Source organism: Zophobas morio, unplaced genomic scaffold (assembly GCF_036711695.1).
Source record: "Zophobas morio isolate AGI-343-1 ecotype UQ-CSIRO unplaced genomic scaffold, CSIRO_AGI_Zmor_V1 ptg000005l, whole genome shotgun sequence".
Lineage (NCBI taxonomy): Eukaryota > Metazoa > Arthropoda > Insecta > Coleoptera > Tenebrionidae > Zophobas > Zophobas morio.
In genome coordinates, this window is record NW_026972110.1 from 5,433,542 (window position 1) to 5,460,917 (window position 27,376).

The 27,376-nt window shown below is 32.3% G+C and overlaps 2 protein-coding genes across 3 annotated transcripts; one reads left to right on the top strand and one right to left on the bottom strand.

Moving 5' to 3' along the window:
• Positions 1-646: 646 nt before the first annotated feature.
• Positions 647-23,382, top strand: LOC135122476 (probable multidrug resistance-associated protein lethal(2)03659). 2 transcript variants are annotated; one of them, XM_064046665.1, is made up of 10 exons: positions 647-784; positions 12,413-12,540; positions 16,233-16,475; positions 16,566-16,703; positions 16,991-17,421; positions 19,808-19,964; positions 20,022-21,323; positions 21,374-21,918; positions 21,972-22,202; positions 22,249-23,382. In XM_064046665.1, exons 2-10 carry the CDS (start codon positions 12,464-12,466, stop codon positions 23,232-23,234), a joined length of 4,110 nt encoding a protein of 1,369 aa, XP_063902735.1. In that variant the 5' UTR covers positions 647-784; positions 12,413-12,463; the 3' UTR covers positions 23,235-23,382. The 2 variants fall into 2 exon arrangements, with proteins under 2 accessions (XP_063902735.1, XP_063902736.1); XM_064046666.1 differs by lacking the exon at positions 16,566-16,703.
• On the bottom strand, positions 23,304-25,602 carry LOC135122477 (transcription termination factor 5, mitochondrial). The gene is made up of 8 exons (XM_064046667.1): positions 25,372-25,602; positions 25,198-25,317; positions 24,922-25,150; positions 24,681-24,868; positions 24,331-24,632; positions 24,022-24,247; positions 23,696-23,945; positions 23,304-23,645 (listed from the first exon to the last, which is right to left on the bottom strand). Exons 1-8 carry the CDS (start codon positions 25,514-25,516, stop codon positions 23,465-23,467), a joined length of 1,641 nt encoding a protein of 546 aa, XP_063902737.1. The 5' UTR covers positions 25,517-25,602; the 3' UTR covers positions 23,304-23,464.
• Between the last annotated feature and the right edge of the window lie 1,774 nt (positions 25,603-27,376).

Sequence of the window (27,376 nt, forward strand, 5' to 3'; positions counted from 1 at the left end):
ATGAGTTTAAGACCTTAAAATTGATACGGATTGAAATATCGCAACAGCACCAAATTCAGGAAAATTGAGTTTAATATAAATTACCCTTAAAGTAAGAAAAGATTTTGACATGACGTAATCAAATTTTTGGAAGACATAATACATAGATCAATTTCGAAAATCTTAAAATACACCTTAAATGTCAAAATACGGTTCGTAAACTTCGAAAATCGTCTCCAGACAAAGGTGATCCTCTTACAGTTTTTCGTCGTGATAGCGTTTACACTAAAATTAAATTCCCTAGGAAAAATTAATAAGTAAATACATTATTATCATTGAAGAAAACGCTGTAATACAACCGTGGCTGTAACATACATGTGGAATTGATGTACTTCAGGCACAAGGGAAGTTCTGTCTAAACAACTTTACATGGTGTATTTTTTAACAATAGCGCCTTTAATTAGAAAACGTAGTTACTTCAAATTAATTAGTCGGCAAATTTGTTTATGGGTGTTAATTAATGGAACCATAATCTTAATAAGGGATTTACTTAATCTCCTTATACAACCAACAATACCATAAAAAATGATGGTGGTTGTAAAGATCGTTACACGACATGCGTACAAAAATCTCAAATAAATAGTAAGGTTACTAACAACCAAGTGCACTTCGGTTGTGTACGTTTGCGTGTGTCATCCTTGAATTTTAGTGCGGGAAATAAAATCGTATACATAAGAACAACAAAGTGATTCCTTTGAGTTATATAATTTTAATGCCTTGTCTGCTATAAATTCACGACTTGGATGTAAGTATGAGTATGTTTATTATTATAAGTTTTGGCAATGAAAATTTTTAATTCTATGAACAAGCAGTGACTGCTATTTTAATTTTCGTTTATGTAACACTCCTTCATCAGTGATCGCTGAAAGTAATCACAATTAAAGGACCAAACAACACTGATTTTCGTATGCTTATAAGAATTAGGTTAATAAGTATGTTATTGATTCGTTTGAATTATATTCTTATTCATTCTCTTTCGTATTAATAAAACTGCGAATTAAATCTAATGTAGAACCGGTCGGAAACAATGTTTATGCGATAACAGATTAATAATAATGGGCGGTAGTAGGTTTATGTGTGTAATTATGACCGTTATTTGTTTAGTTGATTTTTTTTTCTCTTAAAAATTAACACGTGTTCCTGCATATATTTTTTACCGTTATAGTTTTTAATACTTGTTCCTATAGTCACAAGGCTTATTTTATTTTTGTGTGCATGTAACTAACATATTCTAAATTCAATGTCAAGGACGAATCTGTGAAAATTTGCAGTGACTTTTCGATTTAGCCTTGAAATAAATTCCGGAAATAGCGTGTTGATAAAGAACAATCGGGCCGTTACTTAACCGATGGTACTGACGGGAGTCTCGGCCGATCCTCATTCACAAATACCTGATGCGATATGTATCATGGTTGAAATAATTAAAATTTCAAGGACATGGGTCAAAGATTTTTGCCGACTGTGAGGTTTTAATTACTTGTAAAAACATGACTGTCCACGTATTTTGCAGTTAATGCAAAAATGCGATGCAATTGAACATTGAACATGTATTTGCACTTTTTTTGCGACAAATACATTAATAAAGTACTTAACCATCGAAAAAAAAAGTAGAATTGGTTGTTTTAAAATTACAGTTGGCAATTTTGATAGTTGAACGTTGGATGGATTCGATTTTTGATTGTGATTATTTGATTAGTAGCAATGTAAGCGGATTGACATTTACGGGAAAGATGTTGGAGAAAAGTTGTGCCTTGAGCGATCTGGCAGTGATACTGATCTGACAGATGGTTCAATTTGATTTGGACTGCCTGTATATAAGGCTAGTCCGTGCATTTTACTCTTACGGTGTTTTCAATGCATTTTCAAAATGTAATACCTGCATTAGTAATTGACTTTTTGTTATGAAATTTTAAATATAACCCGTCCACAATTTTCTCTATAGGTATAACGTAAGGGCAGTTTTTATCACCACCTTTGAACAAAAACCATCTTTGTGTCGAGTAAGCTGCTTTTATTGTGTCTCATTTCCGACAAAACGTCTTTATGTTTTCGTTACGATTTATCGAGTTTTGTGAGTTAAAAACATTGGTGATAATCACGTCCCAAAATTTCCAAAAATGATTTAGATATTGATTTTTAAAGATACGTGATGAAATATTTCACCAAAATTTTATGATTTACCATGTGATTTACCACTTAACCACAAATATCATAAACCCTTCCTTGTCAGAGATTTATGATAAACTCCAGTCGATCGTTTCGAGCTTTACAATTACCATTATCCATGAAGGAGTGAACAGCAGTATTCAATAATGTTTTGACAAAAAATTGGTCCAAAATTATTTAGAAAGAACTTGGCTAGTTCCTGAAATACGGGTGAACAAAAACAGCTTCTTTGAAAAAATAAAAACTTTAATTTTGCGAATTTTATTTTTTGATGATAACCCTGTAAAAATTCAGATTGTTAAAGTACAGGTAAAGAAGTATTTTATGAATTAAAATAGTGTACTACTAATAACAGTACTATGTTCTCGGGAAATTTGGATGAGCCATTCTTGATTTAAATTTATAACATAAATTGCCTCATTCATTTTTTTTGAGACAGTATATAATTCCAAAAACAATGCAGACATTGATAAACCACAAGTATAGTCATAATATTTTAGAATTATAGATAGGATTAATTCGGTAATATTTTGTTTTCGTGTTCAAAGCTAACGGAACGGAACAAATCACATTACATAATGGTAAATTATTTGTCGTTGCAATGGAGTAATGTCAGAAAAAATAGTTAGTCAATAAAAAAATAATGCATCCAGAGGTTAATAATTAATTGAGATATAAATGGAAATAAATATCTTCAATTGTTATCACGTGTTGATTGCAATTTTGTCAAAGCTTTTGCCAACTTTATTTACTTGCTCGCTAATTAAATCTACACCGCTAGAACTCACTGTTGGAAAATAATTGCTTTTCTTAATTGGTTTTTATTTCCCGGGCGTAAGCAAAGGAAGTATTGTAATCGAGTCAGTCGGCCGACTCTCTACTTTTGCATTTTCTCGACGTATCATGATCCCTAGAGCATGAAGAAATGGTCTCCCGTTTCCGTCTGTCTGTCTGTCCGTCTGTCTGCCGTCCCGGATTTTTATAGACAGATAATCTCCGAAAGTACTCGACCGATTGTTGTGAAATTTTGTACTTATATTAAGAATATCATGTAGATGGTAAAACGCTCACCAAAATTTGTCTAATCATCCCCACCACTAATGCGATGACGTCACTTCAAAATTGTACATAGTAAATGGGTTTTAAATTGTATAAAATAACATAGTCTTACACATGTAGTTTATGACTCCGAATTGAGATTTTACCTGAAACGTCCAGATTTTTGGAAAAAAAATCAAAATTAGGAAACAACATGTTTACTTAAAAAAAATCGGATTCACATCCCATTTGTAGAGAAAAGTATAATTTACCAAGTGCTTTTTGATTTTCTGCTTTTTTACATTAAAATTTTCAAGTACGTTCTTGCATGGCAGGTAGCGATCGGCAAACCCAATGTAATTTACAACCATTGCGGTTTCTTATCAATAGAGTAGTTGTTGGCTTTTATAACTTGTAATGTAAATTATTTTAATGGTTCTAGAACGTTTATTTCTCAAAATTGTCCGCGCGTTTCGCCAATCATGTTGGCATTTCTGATAATTTAAAAAAAGTTTTTGATTTTTTTACTTTTGGGTTGTTTGTTAATTTTTAACAGTTGGGAACTTAATGTAACTATAAAATGAAAACTGGTTGTTTTCTTTCAATTGGTTCCATTATAGCGAAGTTTTACTCTTTGTTGTTTAAAATTAGCGTCAAGAGGAATATCTATCGTGAGTGAAAATTAATTGTGATCTTGTGTAATTGGTTAGTATGTCGCTACTTTAGAGGTAGCGCTCATTAACCAACACGTCTTCGTAATTTAAAGAACAATTTTATAAAAAGTGAGTCATAACTTTGATTATACTTTTTTGCGTTTTTTTGTACATATACAATGTGACTTAATTGACGTGTACATATATTACTTAAATACGCACAATTTGAAGCAAAGATGTAGTAAAAACTAATTTTTAATTTTCACAAATTGTTAATTTTACCTTTATGTGAACTGTTGAGGATTGTTACAAAATTAATTATAATTAAATAGTTGCATATCTCTGAAGTCGAGTATAACAATAATTACATTATCCAACAGTAAGAAAAATGAAATAGAAAAAGAAAAGTTAGATATCGAGTTTCATACCAAAGTAATGAAAAAATTATGAAAATAAAGCAGTATTTTATTTAACTGGTGAAAATTTTATTTTCATCATGATACTTCAAAATGTGGAAAGTTCGGAGGAAATTCCATCAAAGACTTTATTAACATTAGTATACGAAGGCCACGACAACCAAGGTGCAGTGTTTCTGTTGTAGACCCATGCATGCATAATTTTTGATTATTCAATTCACTAATTTAAAAAGTACATTATTGCATCGTTCGAGGCAAAAGCTTTTTTGCGTAAAACCTGTCCGTTTAAAGTTATTAAGTGCAAATGGGTGGAAAATATCTTTTTTTTTTTAACTATTTTCAACACTTATTGGTTATCCTGGAAATATTTTCACAGTTTTTCAATGTAATTATGACTAAATACAGTTGATCAGTAAGTTGTAACGCGTGTGTACATCATGAAAGAACAGCTTTTGCCTTATGTAACAGTCAGAATTTTTGTGATTAATAGGTGACTTGAAAAAACAGCTCAAAAAGGATTGTACAATAAAAAAAAAGCGGGTGATCGATAAAAATCGTTCTCAAGTTAGCTACTCTGCGTTGTGAATGAGAATGACAGCTTATCCAACTAGAGGACATTTGTTATTGATCATACTTTACAAAAACAATTTTTTAAGCATTTTTAAATATAAGTTGGTCACATAGCACAAGCAATGTTGTTAACACAGCAGAACTTCTGTCATGTTTCTGTTTTATCTCCATGTAAAATCGTCTACAAACTGTTATGACCAAAATTTCATGAAACTCTCGTAGACATATGTTTGCCTAAAAAATCTGCAATTCCGAAGAAGGGGCAGATATGTAAAAAATGTAAAATAATAAATTTAGAAAAGCAGTGTGTCTACCTGTATAAATATATACACAACAATAATATACAGGTTTCTATAAATGATTATATATACAGTGCATCTTTTTTAAAAGTGGCCATAGGGATTCCCATGTTAAATTTTATACCCCATGTTAACTTATGTTTGAGTAAAGATTCAGAGCTGAAATTTTTACTGGATGTAATTTGGGTTATCTTTTGTCGATTTTTATTAAAAGTCATGTTTTAAAATAAAGGATATTTCTTTAAAAAAATTGGTTTAAAGAGTTTAGACAGTACTTCCCTCGCTGTCGGAAACTTGACGACTGCATGCCTATTGTGTTTTTTTTCTCATTACATTTTTGTAGTGGGAATTAAAAAAAAAATGTGATGACGTCATCAACATTTTTGCAAGGACACGTATATCAGTTGGGATAGATGTAGTGTAATACTAAGAATAAAATTATTGTATTCCCAAATTTTCGGGAAAATGAATTGGGTCGTTTTGAATATTGATTTCTTATAATCAATAAAATAACGAAACAATTTACTCACGTATACGGCGCCGGTGTGTAATATCTAGAGAGCGGATTTCTGTCGGGCTAGGCAAGGCCAAACTCGGTACGGCTCGTACGGGATGCGAATTCATTGCGGTTGCGGACTGCACTTCGTTTATTTGAGATTAGAATAACGCTGTTTCGTTGCACTCTGCTGTTAATTCCCGTTCTCATTTACTTAGCCGTTTGATTAATAAATCGTTAATTATATTTATGGAATTAGTACCGATTAAATTCAGTGATTATCTATCACCCGGCGATCCAGCACGTCCCCCCCTATAATCGTGACGTAGCCCGACAGAAATCCGCTGTCTAGTAATATGAGGGGCAACTGAAAATCGTTTATGTATAAACATTCTTAATTTAAGATGACAAGCGTAACAGCATACGTGAGAGTCAAACAGAGAAACTGTAAACAAAACGACCATCGGTTTTATTGCTTCGACTTCCGCTTATTATATAAAACATTGGGTTTTATTTTAATTCTTGACGGTGAAATTCACAATTGGTTGATTATAAACATGTCTATTCCACATTCGTCGATGTAAATAAGCGTGCTACCCTTATGTTTCAACCGAGTTTTTCCTTTAACAAATTTTGTGTCTACCAAATTGGGTTGGTTGGGGTGTAATACTAATAATAAGTGTTGCCTTTAATTTAATCAATAAAATAAATTGACTTCATTAATTTTTTTGAACCACCTCTTAAGAAAATCTAAAAAATATGAATGGAATGATAAATCACAAGTACAAACTCATCATATTTTTTGCATTTTAGATAGGATTTATTCAGCAAAATTTAAGGGTGACGTCATCAATCTTTTTAGGAGGGATGAACAAATACATTTTGAACAAAAGTTTACCATGCTTATAATAACTTTAAAATATTCCCAAGATTTCAAAGCATTCAGTTTTGTAATTCCTGATTAAATCGATAAAATAAATTCACGCATTCATTAATTTTTTTGAGTCACCCTGCATATGCAAATCCAAAAATATAAATGGAATGATAAATCACAAGTACAGACTCATCATATTTTGTACATTCTAGATACGATTTATTCGGCAAACTTTTGAGCTGACGTCATCAGTTTTTTGTAGAAGATAACCAAATATATTTTGACTAAAAATTTATTATGCTCTTTATAACCTTAAAACATCTGCAAGATTTCAAAGCATTCGGTTTTGTAGTTCCTGATTAAATCAATAAAATATATTTACGCATTCATTAATTTTTTTGAGTCACCCTGTATATGCAAATCCAAAAAATATGAATGGAGTGATAAATTACAAGTACAGACTCATCATATTTTTACAGTTTAGATTAGATAGGATTTATTCGGTAAACTTTCGAGCTGACGTCATCAATTTTTTGGAGGGGATAAGCAAATATATTTTGACTAAACATTTATTATGCTCTTTATAACCTTAAAACATCTGCAAGATTTCAAAGCATTCGGTTTTGTAGTTTCTGAGTAAATCAGTAAAATAAATTTACGCATTCATTAATTTTTTTGAGTCACCCTGTATATGCAAATCCAAAAAATATGAATGGAGTGATAGATCACAAGTACAGACCCATCATATTTTGTACATTTTAGATATGATTTATTCCACAAACTTTTGAGCTGACGTCATCAAGTTTTTGGAGGGGATAAGCAAATATTTTTTGACTAAAGATTTATGATGCTCTTTATAGCCTTAAAACATCTGCAACATTTCAAAGCATTCTGGTTAGCAGATTAAAAATTAAATTTCAAAATGTTGTTTTATAATTTTGATTTTTTTTTCCAAAAATCTGGACGTTTCGGGTGAAAAGTCGATTCGGAGTTGTAAACTACATGTGTAGGACTATGTTATTTTATACAATTGAAAACCCATTTACTATGTACAATTTTGAAGTGACGTCATCGCATTAGTGGTGGGGATAATTAGACAAATTTTGGTGAGCGTTTTACCATCTACATGATATTCTTAATATAAGTACAAAATTTCACAACAATCGGTCGAGTACTTTCGGAGATTATCTGTCTAATAAAAATCCGGGACGGCAGACGGACAGACGGACAGACGGACGGACGGACAGACGGACGGACAGACGGACGGACAGACGGACAGACAGACGGAAATGGGAGACCTATTTCTTCGTCTTCTAGGGGTCATGAAAGATCGAGAAAACGTAAAAGTAGAGAGTCGGCCGACGGACTCGATTACAATACTTCCTTTGCTTACGCTCGGGAAGTAAAAATTAAAATATTTGGATATTTTTGTCGCAAATATTGTAGGCAGCCATGTAAAAACAGACATTTACCTGACTTTTCTAAACTTTGATTACTCGTTCGATTACTCTTTTTTTGTGACCGAAATTCGTCAACATGCCGCAGTACAGAATTTAAGAAAAAGTAGAAATAATCACTGATGGATACATTAAAGCCTTATCGACAACAGAGGAACTAGTCAAAATTTTGCTGCAGCATTCCCACATCGTTCCATACCCGGCAAGAGCACATTTTGAAAATTTTATGGCAGATTTGTAAACACAGGTTTTTTCGATCGTGGACATTAAAAACGCAATTTCAGTGAAATTATCTTTTATTATTTTCATTTATGTTTGAATTCCATCATTCTGTTTCTTTTCTAAAAACTGCAATAATAGATATTTATTTTATTAGGAGTTTAAGTGATACTTTATGTGGCGAGTATGGACGATTAAACGCCGAGCGATAGCGAGGCGAATTAAGTCCATACGAGTCACATGAAGGCACTTAAACTCCGAATGAAATACAATATTTTATTTTCAAACGATGAATCTTCTTTTGAAGTGATTATTTCCTATCTTCTTGCTTCACTAAGGAATTGCCTTGATTTCACTTACCATGGTTACTATGGTTGACAACCGCTATGATTTTCACTCCGGCGGAGTATAAATGTTGTATTTATTCGCCGGCGGAGTATAAGTAGTACTTATACGCCGCTCAAAAACGCTGTCATAGAAATGACACTTAAACCCCGGTAAGAGCGTCATATAAGTGTCAGTTATATGACGTTTGAAAATAAAGGTATTTACTTCCTCTTGTCTTGTTAAAGCTCGTTTACTGTCGTCTGAACTAACTCGGTAAATTAGCCTTTACACGCACCCTGCCTGTAAAACGTTACCGTGGCAGCTTTACAGGCACCGTGCCTGTAAAACGTTGTCATGACAGCACCGGAATCAAACACACATTCGCTGCGTTCGCCTTTTTCTTAATCTCACTAATACTGTGCTAATACTAACGTTAAAATCACCTTCAAACTCTTCACCTTCATCGAATTCCACAATTAACAGAGCTCAGAAATAAAATTAAACTATTTAAATTATTAATCGAATTTACAAATTGACAGTCCCGTTATTTTCAAACAATTCAATTTTCCATAGTTACCGGAGCAAACTATGAAAAATGACTATAATTTCTATGACTGTAATTTCAAGTAAAATTTCTAGAGATGCCAAAGTTGTTCATTTTCAGGATTTTCAGCAAGAGGAAGTAAAACGTTGTACGCGGCTCGCTTGCAACTAGCCTTTACTGGGGCTCACCGGATTACAGGACTCGCTCCTACGTCGCTCGCCCTGCAAACATTCCGGCTCGCCCGTAAAGGCTAATTTACTAAGCTTGCCACGTAAATAACTATTAATGGGTCAATTAAAATTAATATAAATTAAATGACAATATAATGACAAGTTAAAATGATAAGTCAGAACCGTTTATGATGTACCAAACATTTTTAATCAAAATCATTTTTATTTTTTAAGCAAAAATTAACAAAGTACTGCAAAAAGTGGTAGCGAAAGTTAAAGTAGAACCCTAAGGCTATTTTCTCCGCAAAAATCAAATTTTTAGTTTCCGAATTTACAATAGTAAATATTATATCTTGCAAATGTTTTAAAGTGATCTTAGGCATAGTAAACAGTTAATCCAAATTTATCCCTTTAATTTTTTAATCATATCAAGAATTTTAGAATCACTATGTTTTCCCGAAAATGTGAGTATGGTATTACATATTTAGTATTACACTCACCTATTCATCACAAAACTTTGTTACGCAAAAACTCACTTCAAAAGACGCATAGCATGCACCTTTACCTGTATTTTAATAAGTCCACACATCACACAATTTTATAATTTTTCGACTGTACTTTATAGGCGAGGGAAGTTCGGTTGAAATAACCTTTGAGCAATTTTTTTGATCCTTTGAACCGGATAGTCATTTTTTGGTCCTTCAAGTCGGATCGTGCAAAGATGGAAAATTATTGTTAGGTAGACAATTTAGTAAAACACATAGAAGGGACTGTTTTTCAAATTTATCATACATTAGAAAATTCATCATTTATAATATCTGGAACTTCTAACTTCAGTGTTTCCGAAGGCTTTATTCTAATGTATCAACTCTAGTTTACTATTTTAAACCCCATATCGTTTATAATAAATGACAAATAAATTACATGCTGAGTCACAATAACGCGTTCCGCGATATCTGGTGATTATATATGTAATTTTATGGATAGTGCCAAATGACATTTAATTCCGATATAGCAAAAAGGGAAAATAGAGTTTAGGTATTTTATAAATCTATATTATCAGTTTCATTTTTATTCCTTTGTTTTAATAATATATCAGACTCGTAATTACGAAAAAGTGACATCATATATATGAATATTACTTTTAATGACCAACCAGTAATTATAATATAACCCTAGTTTTTTGAAAGAAAAACAATTGCTACATATACTCGTAGTCATAACATCTAATAGGTATATTATGTTTTGTTATGCGAAGATTGCCCTTCGTTAACCGTCAGTTTTAAATGACTTTTTATAAAACATCCAAAAAGATAGTTTTGATTTTCATTTCTTCAGCGTAAGCTAAAGAAGTATCGTAATAGGATCCAATCGGCGAATGGCTACTTCCATATTTTCCCGACGTTTCATGACCCCAAGAGTACGAAAAAAAGTTCTCCCGTTTCTGTCTGTCTGTCCGTCCGATAATTTTTGAAACTACCGGAAATATTGTCAAATTCAATAGGAATATTGTGTAGATGGTAAAAAGCTAACCAAAATTAGTCTGATTATCCCCATCAACAATGTGAAGCCGTCATCTCCAAAATTTACAACAGTAAATGTTATTTATATTTATAAAGTAACATATACGACAATATAATTTTAATTAGATATGTACTTTTATTATTCTTTTTTGTCAATTCAAAATCATTTCGGGTATTTAATGACTGCACTTTAATTTGATGTTGAAGTTTGCTTGTACTTTTGTATTTTAGCGCTGATAAAAAATTAAAATTCCACTTTTTATCATTGGTTATATAGGTTAATTGTCATCGGAGATGTCCGATACATTGATGTATGGTCTGATAAAAAAAATCACGAAAATAGAAAATTTAACACAAACTGTCGAATAGTCTTTAATAATAATTATCCTGATGTTGCCAATCTTGTTGACGAAAAGAGTGAACACTTTGTGTTAAGTTTAGCAATTTCGAGGCTTTTTTATTGCTGCGACAAGCAGGTCAAGTTATTAAGTGGATTCCATGAAATTTGTATTGATAAATGTGATAAGTACTCATGTAGGAACAAAATGATTCCGCTTCCTATCAACTACTGATCATTATCTGTGAGTGGAAATCTTTTGAGAAGAAAACATCGATACTGATCATATCCTGTTGTACGGTGTTGTAGTATCGTGTTCTGTTTAACACTATTAAGGCATAAGTGTCAGTTTTGTAATTTAGTAATACATTTACAGTTCGCTGAAAACCAAAATGTTAATAGTCGTCTACTAAGTCGTTAAGGAAAACTGTGTAATAACAAAAATCAGTACTACTTTTTTACTTGGGTTCAAGCTTAAATGAAAAAAAAAAAAACTTGTAGACTTCATCAATTTTAAACGGAGAAAACACGTAATTATTTTTTTTGCTGAGTAATAGTTGCTTCAAGCATTAAAATTTGATTAGCATCGATTTAGTAACAGTTTTATTGTATGAATTTTTTAGCATGCCATTTATGAATTTGCAACTTATACGTATAAAAGAATTAAATGAGATAAAACATAAATTAACTATTAGTAACGATATAGCATTTCATTTACATCTCTATATTTATTTAAATTACAAATACGAGTATTAATTTAAAAAAATGAAACATGATGAAATTTTATAAAACCTAATGTATGTACATATAATAAAAAAATCTGACCTATCTTTGGTAATTTCCGAAATGCATTTCATTCTGAGTAAAGCTGAATACAAACATACATAAATTTCCATATTATAAAGCAATTACCTGGAGTTATTTTCATAAAATCAATAAAGTTCAAGGCGACACCTAATCCTTTTTGATCTATTAATCTGTAATCCAATATCTTAGAATGACCTAATACCAAAAGTATTGTTATCGGAGAACAATTGTTGGTAAGGGGAAAATGAACCAATCAGATCTTACTTTTGGTAAAAAATAACGAAAATCTTAATCTAAAGTAACGTGTTTACCCGTTTATCAATTTTTACCCTCCTCTTGGGTGCTATAAATTTCATTGATAAGTAAAACCGTGCCAGTATTGTATGCGCTTTAAAGGTGGGTAGATTAGATTGGCTTCATACTTTTTATAATAAATTTTTTACTTTGGTTATCTATTAATTTTATATTTTGTTTCAGACGTTTCTGCATGAGGCAGGGGGGTTTTAAAAGTATTCGTTTAATTGGGTTATGGACTCAGGTCTAAAACAAAGCAGGAAACCAAATCCGAGAGAAAATGCTTTCCCTTTATCAGCTGCTACCTTCTGGTAAGTTTTTTTTTTTAAGTTCCTTATTATTTTTTTGAATGAGACTTCTGAAAGTGAATAAAACACTGTAAGGAAATAGTGGAGGACAATACGACGACATTTAAAGTCACTTCCAATCCTGTTAATTTATTTTTGGGGCATTTTTATATTTTTGGAAAGTTAAAAGTTAACAACACGCTAAACTGATCGTTAGCGAACTGGTTAATCGTGCATTTTATTTACATTTTTGGTTATGATTAAGGAAGAAATTTTGATACATTTTTACTCTTACTTTAGGACTTTGTTATTATGTGACAGTGCAAGTAAAAATAAAATAAACGTACTTAACTTATTTATGAAAACAGGAGGGTGTATAGTCAGCGGTTGACATACGGAGCCGAATACACAGAAATTAATTTGCGTGGTTGATAAGCAAAGTGGTATTATCATATTTCATTATCAGATATTTTAATTATTGTTAACTTTGGAAAATGAATGCAATATGCCATTGATATGGGGTATTTCAAGCGTCCTTCAGTAAGTAGGCATCGGCAATTTTTTTATTTATTAAGTGCATATTTGGCAAATATGGTCGAATATTTCGTTGATACACAAAATCTATCTGCATATTTTGTTGATGATTGTGTGTCAACAAGTTGTTTTTGATGTTTCGTAAGTATGTCACTTACGAATTAAGTGGAAATCACAGATGATATCTCCCACGAGTAGCAAATCTAAATAAGTAGAAAACAGTAGCAACACGTGCTTGAATTGTTGTTACACCTATATTATTTGTGTCTAATTTTTAACTGATTCATTTTAGATATGATTAGTGATTAGGGGCAAATTTGATCAATTAATAATTTCGTTTGTTGTTAATTAGTACTACCCAAAAGAATTGAAAATTACAAACGAGTGTGACTTGGTTAATTTTAATTTTCAATGATTGAAGGCAAGTGGGCGAGTAAAATTTCCGTTTGTGTGTGTACCAATAATTGTTATTGTTAAGATATCGGAATTTTCTGAAGTAACCGTTGCACAATAATGTCATTGCACCTTTGTGTTTAAACGTAAACAACCCCTTATCAAATCAATTGTCTTATTTACAAGTACATTGTTGTATGTGTTATTGCTAATAATTTACATATCATACTAAAAGGGATTAAAAAACATTGAACAAAATGTGAGAAGTAAGAAGTATGAACTAGGTAATTAATACAAACTGCTGATATCTTTTATTAGACAGAAGAATCAATACTTAATTTATTCTTCGGACGTCAATATGACATAAATATAAGCACAATTAATTGGAAAAGACAGTTTAGAACACTAATGAAGGTATCGAGTATAATTACGCATGCGATAAAATGTAGTCGTTATGATTTTATTTAGTAATAAAAATCTAATGTTTTCATTAAGTTGAGTATGGGGTAAACTTTGGCTATCATATCGTTCAGTGATCTTCCACTAGTTTTCGAATGGAAAAATCAATAATACCTACTTGTGACTTAATGTGATAAAAATTTTAAGAACTCGAAAGATTTCATTTCGATTTTTTAAAAATGCATATTATTGTTTTTTCTCACTTTTGACCTAAATAATGCGTTACATACCATAAAAAATGTCCTTGTGATTTTTTTTACAAGGTATTGTAAAGTGTAAGCGACTTTATTGTTACATCATCATAATTAACTCGATCATGTTTTCGTAGATTATGTTTCCTAATCTCATGTAATCATTATTGTTGAGGTATTTATAATGTAATTAAGCCCAAATAACACGGCAGGTAAAAATTTCGGTTTATGTTTGGGTGCTCAAGTCAGTTTGAAACCAATATTTTTGTGAATTAAGATATAAAATACTGTCCATAATAATGACTTTTGGATGAACTTAAAATAATTCAAATTGATAATTGAGATTTTTTGCTAAAATAAAAAAAGAATACATTTTAGGAAGTAACTTGTTAGAAAAATGCGTGTGACGTATATCATATAGGATTGTTTTAAATTTTTATTTTTAAGAACTGTGATATGTATGGAACTGCAGTATCAAATTTAGCGTATATTTTCGGAGTTAAATTTAACAGGTATTTAAAAGACCAAAGTAACAAAAATTAATTGATGTGTATGTTTATTTAATTTATCTATTGATATTTATACATTTTTGTTAAAAAAATGCATTATTCAAGATAGTAAATTATCGGACAATGTGAATTATGACATACATGGCAATCGTTAAATAACATCAGTTGAATGTTATAATGATGGTATATTATATTTAATTGTTGGTAATTTACTGTGACAGATAACTGTCTAGTATTGGCTGTGTGATTAAACTGTCAAATCAAACTACGAAAAATAACTAACGTCACGTTTAAAACGCTTATACTGATAAATGATAAATTTCAGAGGACAGCTTTTTTTTGTATGTTATGTGTAATGTGTTTAGTATTAAGTTTTCATTTAAAAATTAATTACATTACATAATTTAGATTAACAGTCTTCAAGAAGTATGAAAGCGTGTTCTATAAATTAACGTTTGTAATTTTTAGAGTGGTTGCACAAAAATATTATATTTATAAGTGCTATATGTATTTTTATTAAAAAATATTAATTAATGTCATGCCCCGAACGAATGAACATCATTTATGACAATCAATTTTGATATGACGGAATTAATTCTACCGGCATTAAAAAGAGTAACTAATGAGCATTTTTTGAATTCAGTTCACGGCGCAATATGATGTAGCACAAAATGTTATCTTTATAAGTGCTATATGTATTTTTGTTAAGAAAATAGTAATTAATACCATGGCTTGAACGATTGGAACATCATTTATGGCGATTAATTTTGTATGACAGGGAATTAATTTTAACGTTATTGCATGTGCAATATATCTTTTTTTGGTGAAGCTAACAGTTTTACATTTTATCATTGGTGATTGTTTTAATAGTCAACTAAATCCTCCGTTTTTTCTTTTTAATTGACATTTGTTAAAACAGTAAATTGCGAGAAAACGCATTAAAAAAAAACATATTTTATTTTAATGTGTAGTATTTTGATATTTTGGTTCTAAGTCAATGTAATAAATACAAATAATAATTAAAAAAATGTACACTGTCTGTGAAATATTTCCCTAATTATCTGCTAGTAGAGTAAACATTAATCGCATTGTAACGATATAGATCGCGCGAGCAACATAATTTGTAACCGAGTCATCCTTGGAATTGAATCCGCATGTCTTCTCTGAAATGATACGTTTAACACTATGTCTAAAGCTACGTCATATAATCGTAATTTGCGGTATTAATCCAGGAAGTGATATTCATTTTACAGTAGGTACGAATGAAATGTTTTGATTTTTGAAATGAGTATTGCGGACGTATGACACAACGGATTGTATTTCTTACTGTACAGTTACCTATCTGACAGAAAAAATTAAATCTAGTTACTTTTTGTTACACGTTGATAGTTTAGTAGTAACTAACTCGCCCGCCAAACGAGAGACTTGTCTGATGATGTTCCTTAGTTCCAGAGATTTAATAAAATTGTAGCATTCCAATGATATGCCAGGAAAATATTAAACAAAATAAATATATTTTAACGCTGTAGTTCTGCATTTTCTATACTGTTTGATGTAGTTGTAATTTTAATTTCTTTTAAGCTCGAACACGAAGTAAAAATTTTGGAGAGTGATGTTCGATTATTTTTAGGTACACGATACCGACTTTCATTCAGGGCTTCAAGCGTGACTTAGAAGAGTCGGACTTGACTGATACCTTACCGGAACATAAGTCAAGTAAATTGGGAAACAAAATGGAAAAAGCTTGGAAAGCAGAAGAAATAAGAGCCGCGAAGGCTAGAAGTAAACCGTCGTTACAAAGAGTACTTTTTAAAGTTTTTGGTTTTGAGTTTGTTTTTTATGGTATTGTTTTAGCCTTGAGTGAAGCTATAAGGTGAGTTGAAACAGGCACTATATAATCATTCTGTATTCGTAAAATCTTTTTCTCATACAGTGGATAATATGAAATAATTTTGGTATTTAGATTGAACCAGCCATTATTTTTGGGAAATCTTCTTGCACACTTTACTCCCAAGAGAAATAATACTTTTCTCACCTCTGGTTTTCAGAACGGTATGACGCAAGAGATAACCGATGGATTCTCACAAAATCAAACTAAGGAGTAAATATTCATATAGTGTGTGAAGTAGTTCGATTAGGTGTAGTTTACTCTTCTCCTGTATTACGAGCCTTCTAGTTTTTTTTTCTTCGCCACTGTAAATAGCTCTTCCCCATCTTTATTTTGCACCCTTTTTATTTTTTTTGTATATATATTTTTAGTTTTGGCACGAAGTATTGCTTTATTTTAGCACCCGAATCTCCGTTATTTGTACATAGTTCCTTGCATGTTTTAAAAAATCAAACTTTAAAAACAATGCAGCTAACAAGTTTTTTCTTTTGTTTTTCCAGAGTTGCTCAGCCGTTAGCTCTAGGACAATTACTTAAATTTTACCAACCAGGCAATACCGAAATTTCACAAACTGATGCCTACTGGTATGCTGCCGGAGTCGTTTTATGTTCCTTGGTGAATATAGCTTTTACCCATCCTTACATGATGGGTGTACAACACCTCGGAATGAAGATGAGAATAGGATGTTGTTCACTTATCTACCGAAAATCTTTGAAATTAAGCAAAACCGCATTGGGACATACAACCGCTGGTCAAGTTGTTAATTTATTGTCCAACGACGTCAATAGATTTGATGTAGCTTTAATCTTTGCTCACCAGTTGTGGGTAGGACCAGTTGAAACCGTCGTGTGTACTTATTTAATGTACTTACAAGTTGGATATTCTGCCGTTATCGGTGTTGGGTTCCTTCTCATGTTCATACCTTTACAAAGTAAGTCGATAATTACAACAAATAACAGCTTGGATCGTAGCATAATGTTCGTGATGAAAGTGTACTGAGTCACGTAACAGGAACTTGATGTTGTCACGTCAAGATAACAGTCGTGGTTTAGCTGAAATTCCTTCAGAATTGTGATATGTACATGCTTCTGCACGATTGTTTCTGAGCACAGAGTAGTAATTTTGAATACCGTGACTGTATTATTATAGGGTCATTACGAAGGGAGGAGGTCAAGTTGAAGTAAATTTAAATAATGCCCGAGAGTTTTGTTTGATTGTTTAATTTCATGGTACCTTAACAGTATTAGAAAGATGGTAAAATACTAACAAATAACTTGTTCCTTAAACCCTCCAAAAAAATAGTGAGGTCATTATATATAGTTTTGCAAAGTCATTTTCGGTTATTCTAAAAATAGTTAGATTTGTATACCAAAATTTTACAATTATTTATCTAGAATGTGTAGATTCTAGTTCGTTAAAGTTTACTTATTCATCTTCAGATGTGTTTTCTAAAAATAAGCGAAGCAACGTTTTCTTAAGATAAACTAGGCGGGAAAAAATCGCAAACGGTTCCTGTAGTTCTCTGGGATTCTAAGAACACTTAAAGCTAATGTTAAAATTTATATCTGAAAAGTATTGTGTCCCCTCACCATAAAAAAATTGATAGCATTGTATTAAGAAATATTTTTTATCGAAAATGTGTTTTGGTGTACCTTTGTTAGTATTTTAGGCATATTCGTTTATTTTTTAGAAGGATTGACACAATACGTGATTATGTCAGTATCGGATCCCCACCAAAAAGTTGTTGACGTGATTTTAAAGACTTTAGAGACAATTTTTGTTAGGGTTTTATCATTTTCGTAACAATTTTAAGAATGGAAAAATTGGTCGAGGTTTATTTAGGCAGAACTTCCCTCGCTCCTGAAGCGTAATACCACCAAATCCCGCTTCTTTGAAAAATAATCAAATTAGATTTGCGATGTTTGTTTTGTATTAACTTCTATAACGTAAAAGCCAGCGGTATAAATAACACCCCCGCAGCCCCAATTGTGCAAATTGCACAAGTACGGGCAATGTAAATATATTTAAAGCAGACAACCAACGGGAATAATAACAAGCTTTAACTTCAACTTGTTTATACATCGGAAGAATGTCCCGTAGAAATTTGTTTGATTTGAATGAGTTTGTTGTTTCAAAACAGACGACTAAAATTATTAATTATGCCACAGTCGAACAGAATGTTCTGAATATTATTATTATTATTCTTATTAAATAAAGACGTGTTATCTCACCTTTTAGAGAAAATGGAGTGATTCGTTCGATGGACTCGATTAGTTCAGAAGTTTCGTACGTTGTTCATGTAATAAAATTTCCAATACAATAAGTAACAGGTGGAAATGAGTGTTCCATGAGCTGTGAAATACTAAAAAAACAGTAAATTGGAGATTTCTTCATATGTTAAATTTTTTTATACAAAAATTGAGTCAGGTACTTATCTTTTGGGTGCTAATTCATGTAACGTTATAAGATGTTGCAATCGTAGTGCGCATTGTGTATTGAGTGTCTCATTTTAAGTGTTATTGTTTTTATAGACGAGTTCTAAATTTTCGGCGATGAAATTTGATTAAGATAAATTGTTCAAAATGAAAAAATTTGTGCAATATTGTATTTTTGTACTTGTTTTTTTTTGCCGTTTTCAAGTGCAAAATTTTGCAAAATAAAATTTATTGAAGAATCTCTATAAATATTAGAGCGTATTTTTTTTTTAATTTTCTTTCTACCATTTTGGACCATTATTTTCCAAGATTTTCTCAATGCAACACGATATTTGTAGTGAGATGTGCAAACGCATTTATTGTTTTCACTACTCATTTATCATTTATGGTGTATGGGTTGGTAGACGTTGAAGGTCTACTTATGTTGACATATTCTCAAAAGCGGGTAGGATAAAAAAATAAAAAGCGGATCCTTAACAAAGAAACGAAAATAAAAAACAACTTAACTGGAAACTGTAAATTTTAAAATCTGCGAATTGTTTTATAGATTTTAAATGTTAATTAAATTCGAGATAAGTTGAAAGTTGGTATGACGTCATACATTGATCTTTTACTACTTAGCGCGAAAGGTGCTAAAGAAATGCGGTTTTCACTGTCCGGGGATATTTTTTATCAATTTTTTGATAAAAACTCAAATTTTGTGATTTTAAATTATCTAATTAAACAAAACATAAATTGTGGGCATTATTCAGATTCACTTTATTTTCTGGCCATGATGATCAGTTACAGAAAGTATTTATGTACAATAGAAAAACGACAACAAAACGACAAAAAATAAAAGAATCTATCTGTAAATCTAACATTAAATCACTACTTTTTCAGTATTTTTGGGGAAAACGATTTCCGTTTTTCGCCTACGAACTGCCTTAAGGACCGATGAGAGAGTTAGACTGATGAACGAAATCATATCCGGGATTCAGGTTATTAAGATGTATGCGTGGGAAAAACCATTCGCTAAGCTAGTGTCACTTGCCAGACGGTAATTCCCCATCGTGTTGTTTCATATAATTTGCACCTAACGGTTTATACTTTTCAGATACGAAATTAAATCCATTCGAATATCCTCTTACATGCGCGGTATTACTCTCTCCTTCATTATGTTTACCACCAGAATGTCAGTTTTTGCAAGCATCTTAGCGTATGTACTTTTCGGCTATGGAATTACCGCAGAGAAAGTGTTTGTTTTGACATCATTTTACAATATTTTACGGCAAACAATGACGGTATTTTTCCCACAAGGGATTGCTCAAATCGCAGAAGCGAGAGTCTCGATAGGTCGCCTGAACAAATTTATGCTTTATGATGAAACGCAGATAGCAAAAGAACTGAAAAAAGATCAACAAGAAAAATCAAAAAAAGGTGACAACACGATTACTAATGGAATAAGCACAACCCCGGTTGGTGAGATCGGGATATTCATGAAAAAAGCAACTGCAAAATGGAGCGAAGGGTCGACTGAAAATACTTTGAATAACATTGATTTGACAGCTACCCCTGGAAAACTGGTAGCTGTAATCGGACCCGTTGGAAGCGGAAAGAGTAGTTTATTTCATGCTATTTTAAAAGAGCTGACTTTATCCGAAGGTAGCCTTAGCGTAAACGGTACTATCAGCTATGCTTCGCAAGAGCCTTGGCTCTTTGCCGGAACTGTCAGACAGAACATTTTGTTTGGTCGCCCCATGGATAAAATGAGATATAAAACTGTGATAAAGAAATGTGCTTTAGAACGGGATTTCACTTTGTTGCCTTATGGAGATAAAACAATTGTGGGTGACAGAGGAGTCTCTCTTAGTGGAGGACAAAGAGCTAGAATTAATCTTGCGAGAGCGGTCTATAAACAAGCAGATATTTACTTATTAGACGATCCATTATCTGCTGTTGATACTCACGTTGGAAAACAATTATTTGAAAACTGTATTGCTGGATACTTGAAAAACAAAACCGTCATTTTAATTACTCATCAACTTCAATATTTGAAAGAAGTAGACCATATTATGTACTTAGATAATGGAAGCGCAAAGGCTCAAGGTAGCTTTAAAGAACTGCAGGCATCAGGTTTAGATTTCACTAAATTACTTGGAGAAACTTCTCAAGAAGATGAAGAAGAGAAAAAGCAAGAAGAATTAATTAGGCAAGGATCGATTAGGAGTATCGAGTCGGTGGAAGGGGAAGCCCCGAAACAAGTAGAAGAACAGAGAAGTAGTGGATCTGTGGGAGCTCACGTGTATTTCGGTTACTTTAAAGCTGGAGGAAATTGCTGTGTTATTTTTATCCTATTTGCCTTATTCATTCTGACTCAGATTTTTGCAAGCTTGTCAGATTACTTCATTACATATTGGTAAGTCAGTTTTTAAATTATGTTTCTGATTTAACTGCAAACTCATTTAGGGTGAATTTGGAACAAGAAGACGCGGAAAATGCTCAAATGGAACAAACAACTCTTTTAGATTCGGACGTAATGAATTTTACAAAACTTGACGTCACTGTGCGAGCCAACGATACCGATACTGATTTTTGGCATTTTTCACGTCAGACGTCTATTATTATTTATTCCGTTATTATAGGCGCACTGATTATAATAACACTAGTACGGTCTATTACGTTCTTCTCTGTTTGTATGAGAGCATCCACAAGACTGCATGACAATATGTTTGCGAGTATAACTCGTGCCACAATGAGATTTTTCAACACGAATAGTGCAGGAAGAATTCTTAATCGATTTTCAAAAGACATGGGTTCGATTGACGAACTTTTAACTTCAGCAATGATAGACTGTTTACAAATTGGCCTTGCACTTCTTGGAATTATAATTGTTGTAGCTATAGTTAGTCCGTGGTTAATGATACCGACAGTAATTGCTGGAATCATATTTTATTTTTTGAGAATCTTTTATATACGCACTAGCAGGAACGTTAAAAGACTGGAAGGAATTAGTAAGTGTTTTAAGTCCGACCAGATCTCTGTGATTAAACTTTTCAATTTACAGCCAGAAGTCCCGTTTTTTCACATTTAAACGCTTCGTTGCAAGGACTAACAACCATCAGGGCCTTTGGTGCTGAGGAAATTTTAGAAAAAGAGTTTGACAATCATCAAGACTTACACAGTTCTGCTTGGTTTAGTTTCATTTCTACGTCAAGAGCCTTTGGATATTCTCTGGATATCGTTTGCATGATTTACATAACATTGGTGACTTTCAGTTTTTTGGTGATAGGAAATGGTAAGTTTATAATTTTGTAAAGTGGCGACTGTAATGTGTTTTTCAGAACAATTTGGAGGAAATGTGGGTCTTGCCATCACCCAAGCTATCGGTTTAACCGGAATGTTCCAATGGGGTATGCGTCAGTCTACAGAACTTGAAAATCAAATGACTTCAGTCGAAAGAGTGTTAGAATACAACAACATAGAACACGAAGGCAGTTTGGAGTCGATTCCTGACAAGAAACCGCCTCCTTCCTGGCCGAGCGAAGGCAAAATCGAATTCGTTAACATATTTTTGCGTTACTTTCTCCAAGATCCACCCGTTTTGAAAAATTTAAGTTTTACTATCCTACCACAAGAGAAAGTTGGTATTGTCGGCCGCACTGGAGCTGGAAAGTCATCCTTAATCAATGCCATTTTCCAACTGACGGAAACAGATGGAGCTATTTTAATTGATGGAATAAATATCACTGAAATAGGATTACATGATTTGAGGTCAAATATTTCTATCATTCCCCAAGAACCTGTACTTTTCTCTGGAACAATGAGGAAAAATCTAGATCCATTTGATGACTATTCTGATGCAGATTTATGGAAGGCTTTGGAAGATGTAGAGTTGAAAGATGCTGTGGCAGATTTAGCAGCTGGTTTAAATTCGAAAATGTCAGAAGGTGGATCTAACTTTAGTGTGGGTCAAAGACAACTCGTTTGTTTGGCAAGAGCTATATTGCGCAACAATAAGATTCTTGTTTTGGATGAAGCTACAGCAAATATTGATCCTCAAACAGATGCTCTTATTCAAACCACGATTAGGAATAAGTTTTCGGATTGTACTGTACTTACGATTGCGCACAGATTGCACACAGTTATGGACTCTGATAAAATATTGGTTATGGATGCTGGTACTATGAAAGAGTTTGGCCATGCTTATAATTTGTTGCAAGATACAGATGGTATTCTCTATGGTATGGTACAACAAACGGGAAAAGCTATGTCCGAAACATTGTACAATGTTGCCAAAGAAAGTTTTAATAAACTACAACAGACATAAAAAAAATACGAAGTTGCCTAATGAAATTTAGTGAGAAATTGAGTCAGGGTTTATCAATCTATGTAAAGCTTATAAAATTATACTTTAATATTTTTGTATTTCTTACATTAAACTTATTTATTTATCTGAATACATTGCTGTTGTAAAATATTGTTTTCATTACCTTCCTGGACGTTATTTAAAATACAACATACCTGGTTATCACAGTACACTTGGTCCATAATTTACAATCAAGAAGTATGTACACTTTCCTCCACTACTTCATTTTTGGTCCAGACACCATCCCCACTGAAGTGGTGTTCTTTTTCAATAAAATATAGAGCTAAATTCAATTTATTTACTTGAGTTAATTTTTTCTTAGTTTGTAATTCATATTGTCTAATTTGTTTAAATGATTTTTTTATCTTTTCCCTGAAATCGTATAATTTAAGTCGTTTTCACTAGACAAAAGAAAAACTTACTTTGGATAGAGTAAAATGCATATTACGCTAAAGATAGAATTATTTGAAAACTTTTCACTCTCTAAGTAGTGGAAAGTATCTTCCATTGCAGTTAAAGGCACCTGCAGGTAGTAAGGATGTTTTTTTAATGTAAATTCAAAATCTTCAATATCTTTCTTAAAGATGCCTTTTAAAAAGGAATAGGTATCAGTGAAACTATTCTCATCTCTTCCTTCTCTAATATGATCATCAAATTTAATGTTGTCAATTCCTGTTTAAACAATAAAATTACACAATACAGAAGCATACTGCATGACTTTTTTACTGGTACATTTTTTCACACTTACCAAGGACACTTACTGTTGCACATTTTAACTGCAATTCTTTCAAAAATGTCAAACGAGATTTTGCACGATTATGATGTACAACAAGTTTGAGAATATTTGGATTGTACAACAGCACTTTAAAGTCAGCCACTCTTTGTAGTTCATTCAAACGGAATTCTACAGTCTCTGGAGAAAGATAGAATATATTCAGTCGTCTCGCTATTGCTTCATCACGAATATTGTGTTTCTACAAAATAATGTTTAGTAAAGACTGGACTTTTCATCTTGATAATCTCCCTCAAATACATACAATCTTATTTCGTTTTATACCTTCAATGTGTCATGTATTTTCTGAACGCTTGAAGCCGTTGTCGTCAGTAGTTTTGGATACATCCTTACTGCTTTCTTAGTAGATACACCTGCCAATACTGGAAATTTTTCTAAAATTTCTTTAAAATTTTTTGGATGGGTATGTAATATATATCCATATTTTAATATCTTTGCAAGTGGAAATCCTAATTCCTCTGCTTGATTAATATTGTCGCAAACATACTTTAAACTTTTTCGTTTGATTTGGGGGTGAATTTTAATGAACCTAAGAATTTCCTCGTCAGTTACTTGTAACCGCCACTCTACAACAGGGTATTTAATAAACAACAGCTACAGTAGTTTATACCTACTTAAATAATGACTTAACACTTTTAAATGAACATGACACCACAACTCTACAGAATCGTCATGATTAATTACAAGATTTTCTGCACGAGGATTTAAATGGGCCATAAAACTTTTTGTAACATTTGTGTTGTGGTCTATAAAACCATGCATTTTTAGTGTACGAACATCTTTTTGAGAAAGGGAGCGAAACCTTCAAAAACTATGCTTTTCAGAACAGTCCAAAAACCACAGAAACGTACATACTTTGATAAGCCTTTAATAGTAATGACTTTAAATCCTCCTTCGATCATGACGTTGTAATATTGATCTAATGTAGACGGATGTGCTCTAAGAATAGACGGGTTTTTTAAAATTTCTTTTTTACTAAAACCAAGTTTTTCGCAAAAATCGACCACTTTGACAATTGTCTCCGTTGGTTTCTCACTTAGCTTTTGCCGTTCTATAAATTCTTTTGCTCTATTCTGATTTAAGCCTTAAAGTAGAAGTAACAGTTCAATTACTTTATTTTTTCAAACTCACCAAAATATTTGGTAAATAGATGATAATTTGTTTCAAAATTTCCAACGAATCTTCTCGTGATTTTTAAGTCAGTTGCACACTTTTTGTATAACAAATTTTGTCCCAGTTTAAACATGATGTCTTTAATATTATTTATTTTTCAAGGTTTTGTTTTTACTACCTATCTTTACTTACATTTTAATAAAGACTTTTTATTTCTAATATCTTTGATTTTACATTTACAGAGGTTATGTTTGCTCAGGTTTTGGTTATGTTGTTTTGATGTCAAATTGTGAAACTTGTCATAGTTGTCAATATACGCATTTTTGTAAAGGTGCATTTACACTTGACGGTTGTCACGTGTCCTTCGGTTTCAAAAAATAAACAAACAAAAAAATTGACGGGCATTGAAAAAACTAATTTGCAGTTGAACTCACAGAACACTTATTTAGGTACTATTGAACTTTGTAAATGTCTTCAATGCAACTATGGTTTTTAATGAATTTTACGCCTTCTGTTCTTAGTTCTTGTAAAGTTAATTGGTTAAAATTAAAGTCACTAGATATATATTTAGTTTTCACACCTGTCTACTACCGTCGTCAGATTTAACATCTGAAATACGTAGGTTATAGAAAATGAAAACTGTCACAAAGTTTATTAATATAAAATAAAACTAATGCAAAATGTTCAAAATGTCTACTTTGATTTACTAAAAAAATTTCTGGAGTTACCGAATTGGAGACAGTTATAATTCTTTCTGTTAGATCTTCTCTAGTACGAATCAGCGTTTTGTATAAGTACAGTAGCGGTCATTTCTACGGAACCACTCGATAAAAAGTCAAGTTGGTAGCCCTGTCATCTAGTACTTTACGCCGAACGCGGTTGGTAGCGGTAGTTGATATGGCAATCGAAACTAGCACAACACGAATGTTTCGGTTGCCCTCAGATATGCCGCACTCTATCCCGTGCAGACTGTATGTTCTGTTCATCTGTTTATTAAAATAAAATATCTACATTGACAATGGGGCCATCTAACCTGTCAAATTTTTGACACATATCTTTTCCCCCAGAAACCCGTCAAGGTCACTTACACCAAACAAATTTTGAAAATTTACACTAGGGAGTGGTTCTATAGAAAAGATCGCGACTTTACGTACCTATTCGTTTTTGTTTATTCCCCACAAAAGAAAATCCAATGGTGTTAAATTAGGACTCCGAATACGCCAATGAAGAACTTCCTCTTAAGATCTTGCACCAGTGTAACGTGATAGGGATGAAATTGATTTGTTTTCATAGTTATACAAACTGATGCCTGTCTTTATGCCAATTTGTCGTAATAAAACTCTTTGACTTGGGTGAGGATTTTCTTAACTGAGATTGTTTTTCTTCATTTATTACTGTTTTAGGTCTTTTTCTAGACTGTTATGCCATTTTTCTCCTATTATTATCTCGAGTAGATACTCGAAAAAATTTATCCGTAGTATTTCTTCTGTGGGGGTAGTGCCGAGTTGGGGCTTACGTCAATTATTATAACTGACGTAAGTCCCGGCCACGGTTGTAGAATAGATAGGTTTGTACACTAATGGCTTGGGATGGCGACGCTTCTTTTCGATCCCTATATCTATGGAAAGGACACATACAGCTAGCGCCTCTACCTTGTCGAGCGGAAATCATTCTAGTTATTTTGGGGATTTTCGTTTACATTGCTTTATGAACAATGCAAAATTTGTAAATGACATTTGATCGGAGTCGATAAGTACGATTTCTTTTATTAATTACATCGGTTATAGACAGATGCCTATAGAGTTCTGTGTCCCTAAAACGTCAAAAACCAGGCGACGCGATCGGCAATTGGCGTCGCTGACCAGGGATATGCAAATGTATGCTAGTGTCTATCTAGTATCTATCTATTCTACAACCGTGGTCCCGGCTGAGCATACAAATTGGCCGCTGCTACGTCATTTCTTCAACGTTTTTCATAAATTACATTTTTTAACTTAATTTAATTTTTGACGTACAATTTTTCTACATAATATGTCATTATTCATTAACACACAAATTTGACTACTAAACCAAAGCAACTGCTTTGGTGAATCGTGCTGTCCTCGAGCCTAAATGTAGAAGACGTAGCCCTTCAAGGTTTATTTTTAGATATTTGACCATATTTTAGTTTACTGCTTAGTGATGAGAGAGATCGAGA

Bases quoted from the DNA above. Each gene is read 5' to 3' on its own strand.
- LOC135122476 (XM_064046665.1), top strand. From the start codon at position 12,464: ATGGACTCAGGTCTAAAACAAAGCAGGAAACCAAATCCGAGAGAAAAT. The intron at 16,476-16,565 runs GTGAGTTGAAAC...TTTGGTATTTAG, and splicing joins GCCTTGAGTGAAGCTATAAG to ATTGAACCAGCCATTATTTT. The intron at 19,965-20,021 runs GTAATTCCCCAT...TATACTTTTCAG, and splicing joins CTAGTGTCACTTGCCAGACG to ATACGAAATTAAATCCATTC.
- LOC135122477 (XM_064046667.1), bottom strand. From the start codon at position 25,516: ATGCACCTTTACAAAAATGCGTATATTGACAACTATGACAAGTTTCAC. The intron at 24,869-24,921 runs GTATGTACGTTT...TAGTTTTTGAAG, and splicing joins ACTATTAAAGGCTTATCAAA to GTTTCGCTCCCTTTCTCAAA. The intron at 24,633-24,680 runs GTAGGTATAAAC...ACCCTGTTGTAG, and splicing joins AGTGTTAAGTCATTATTTAA to AGTGGCGGTTACAAGTAACT.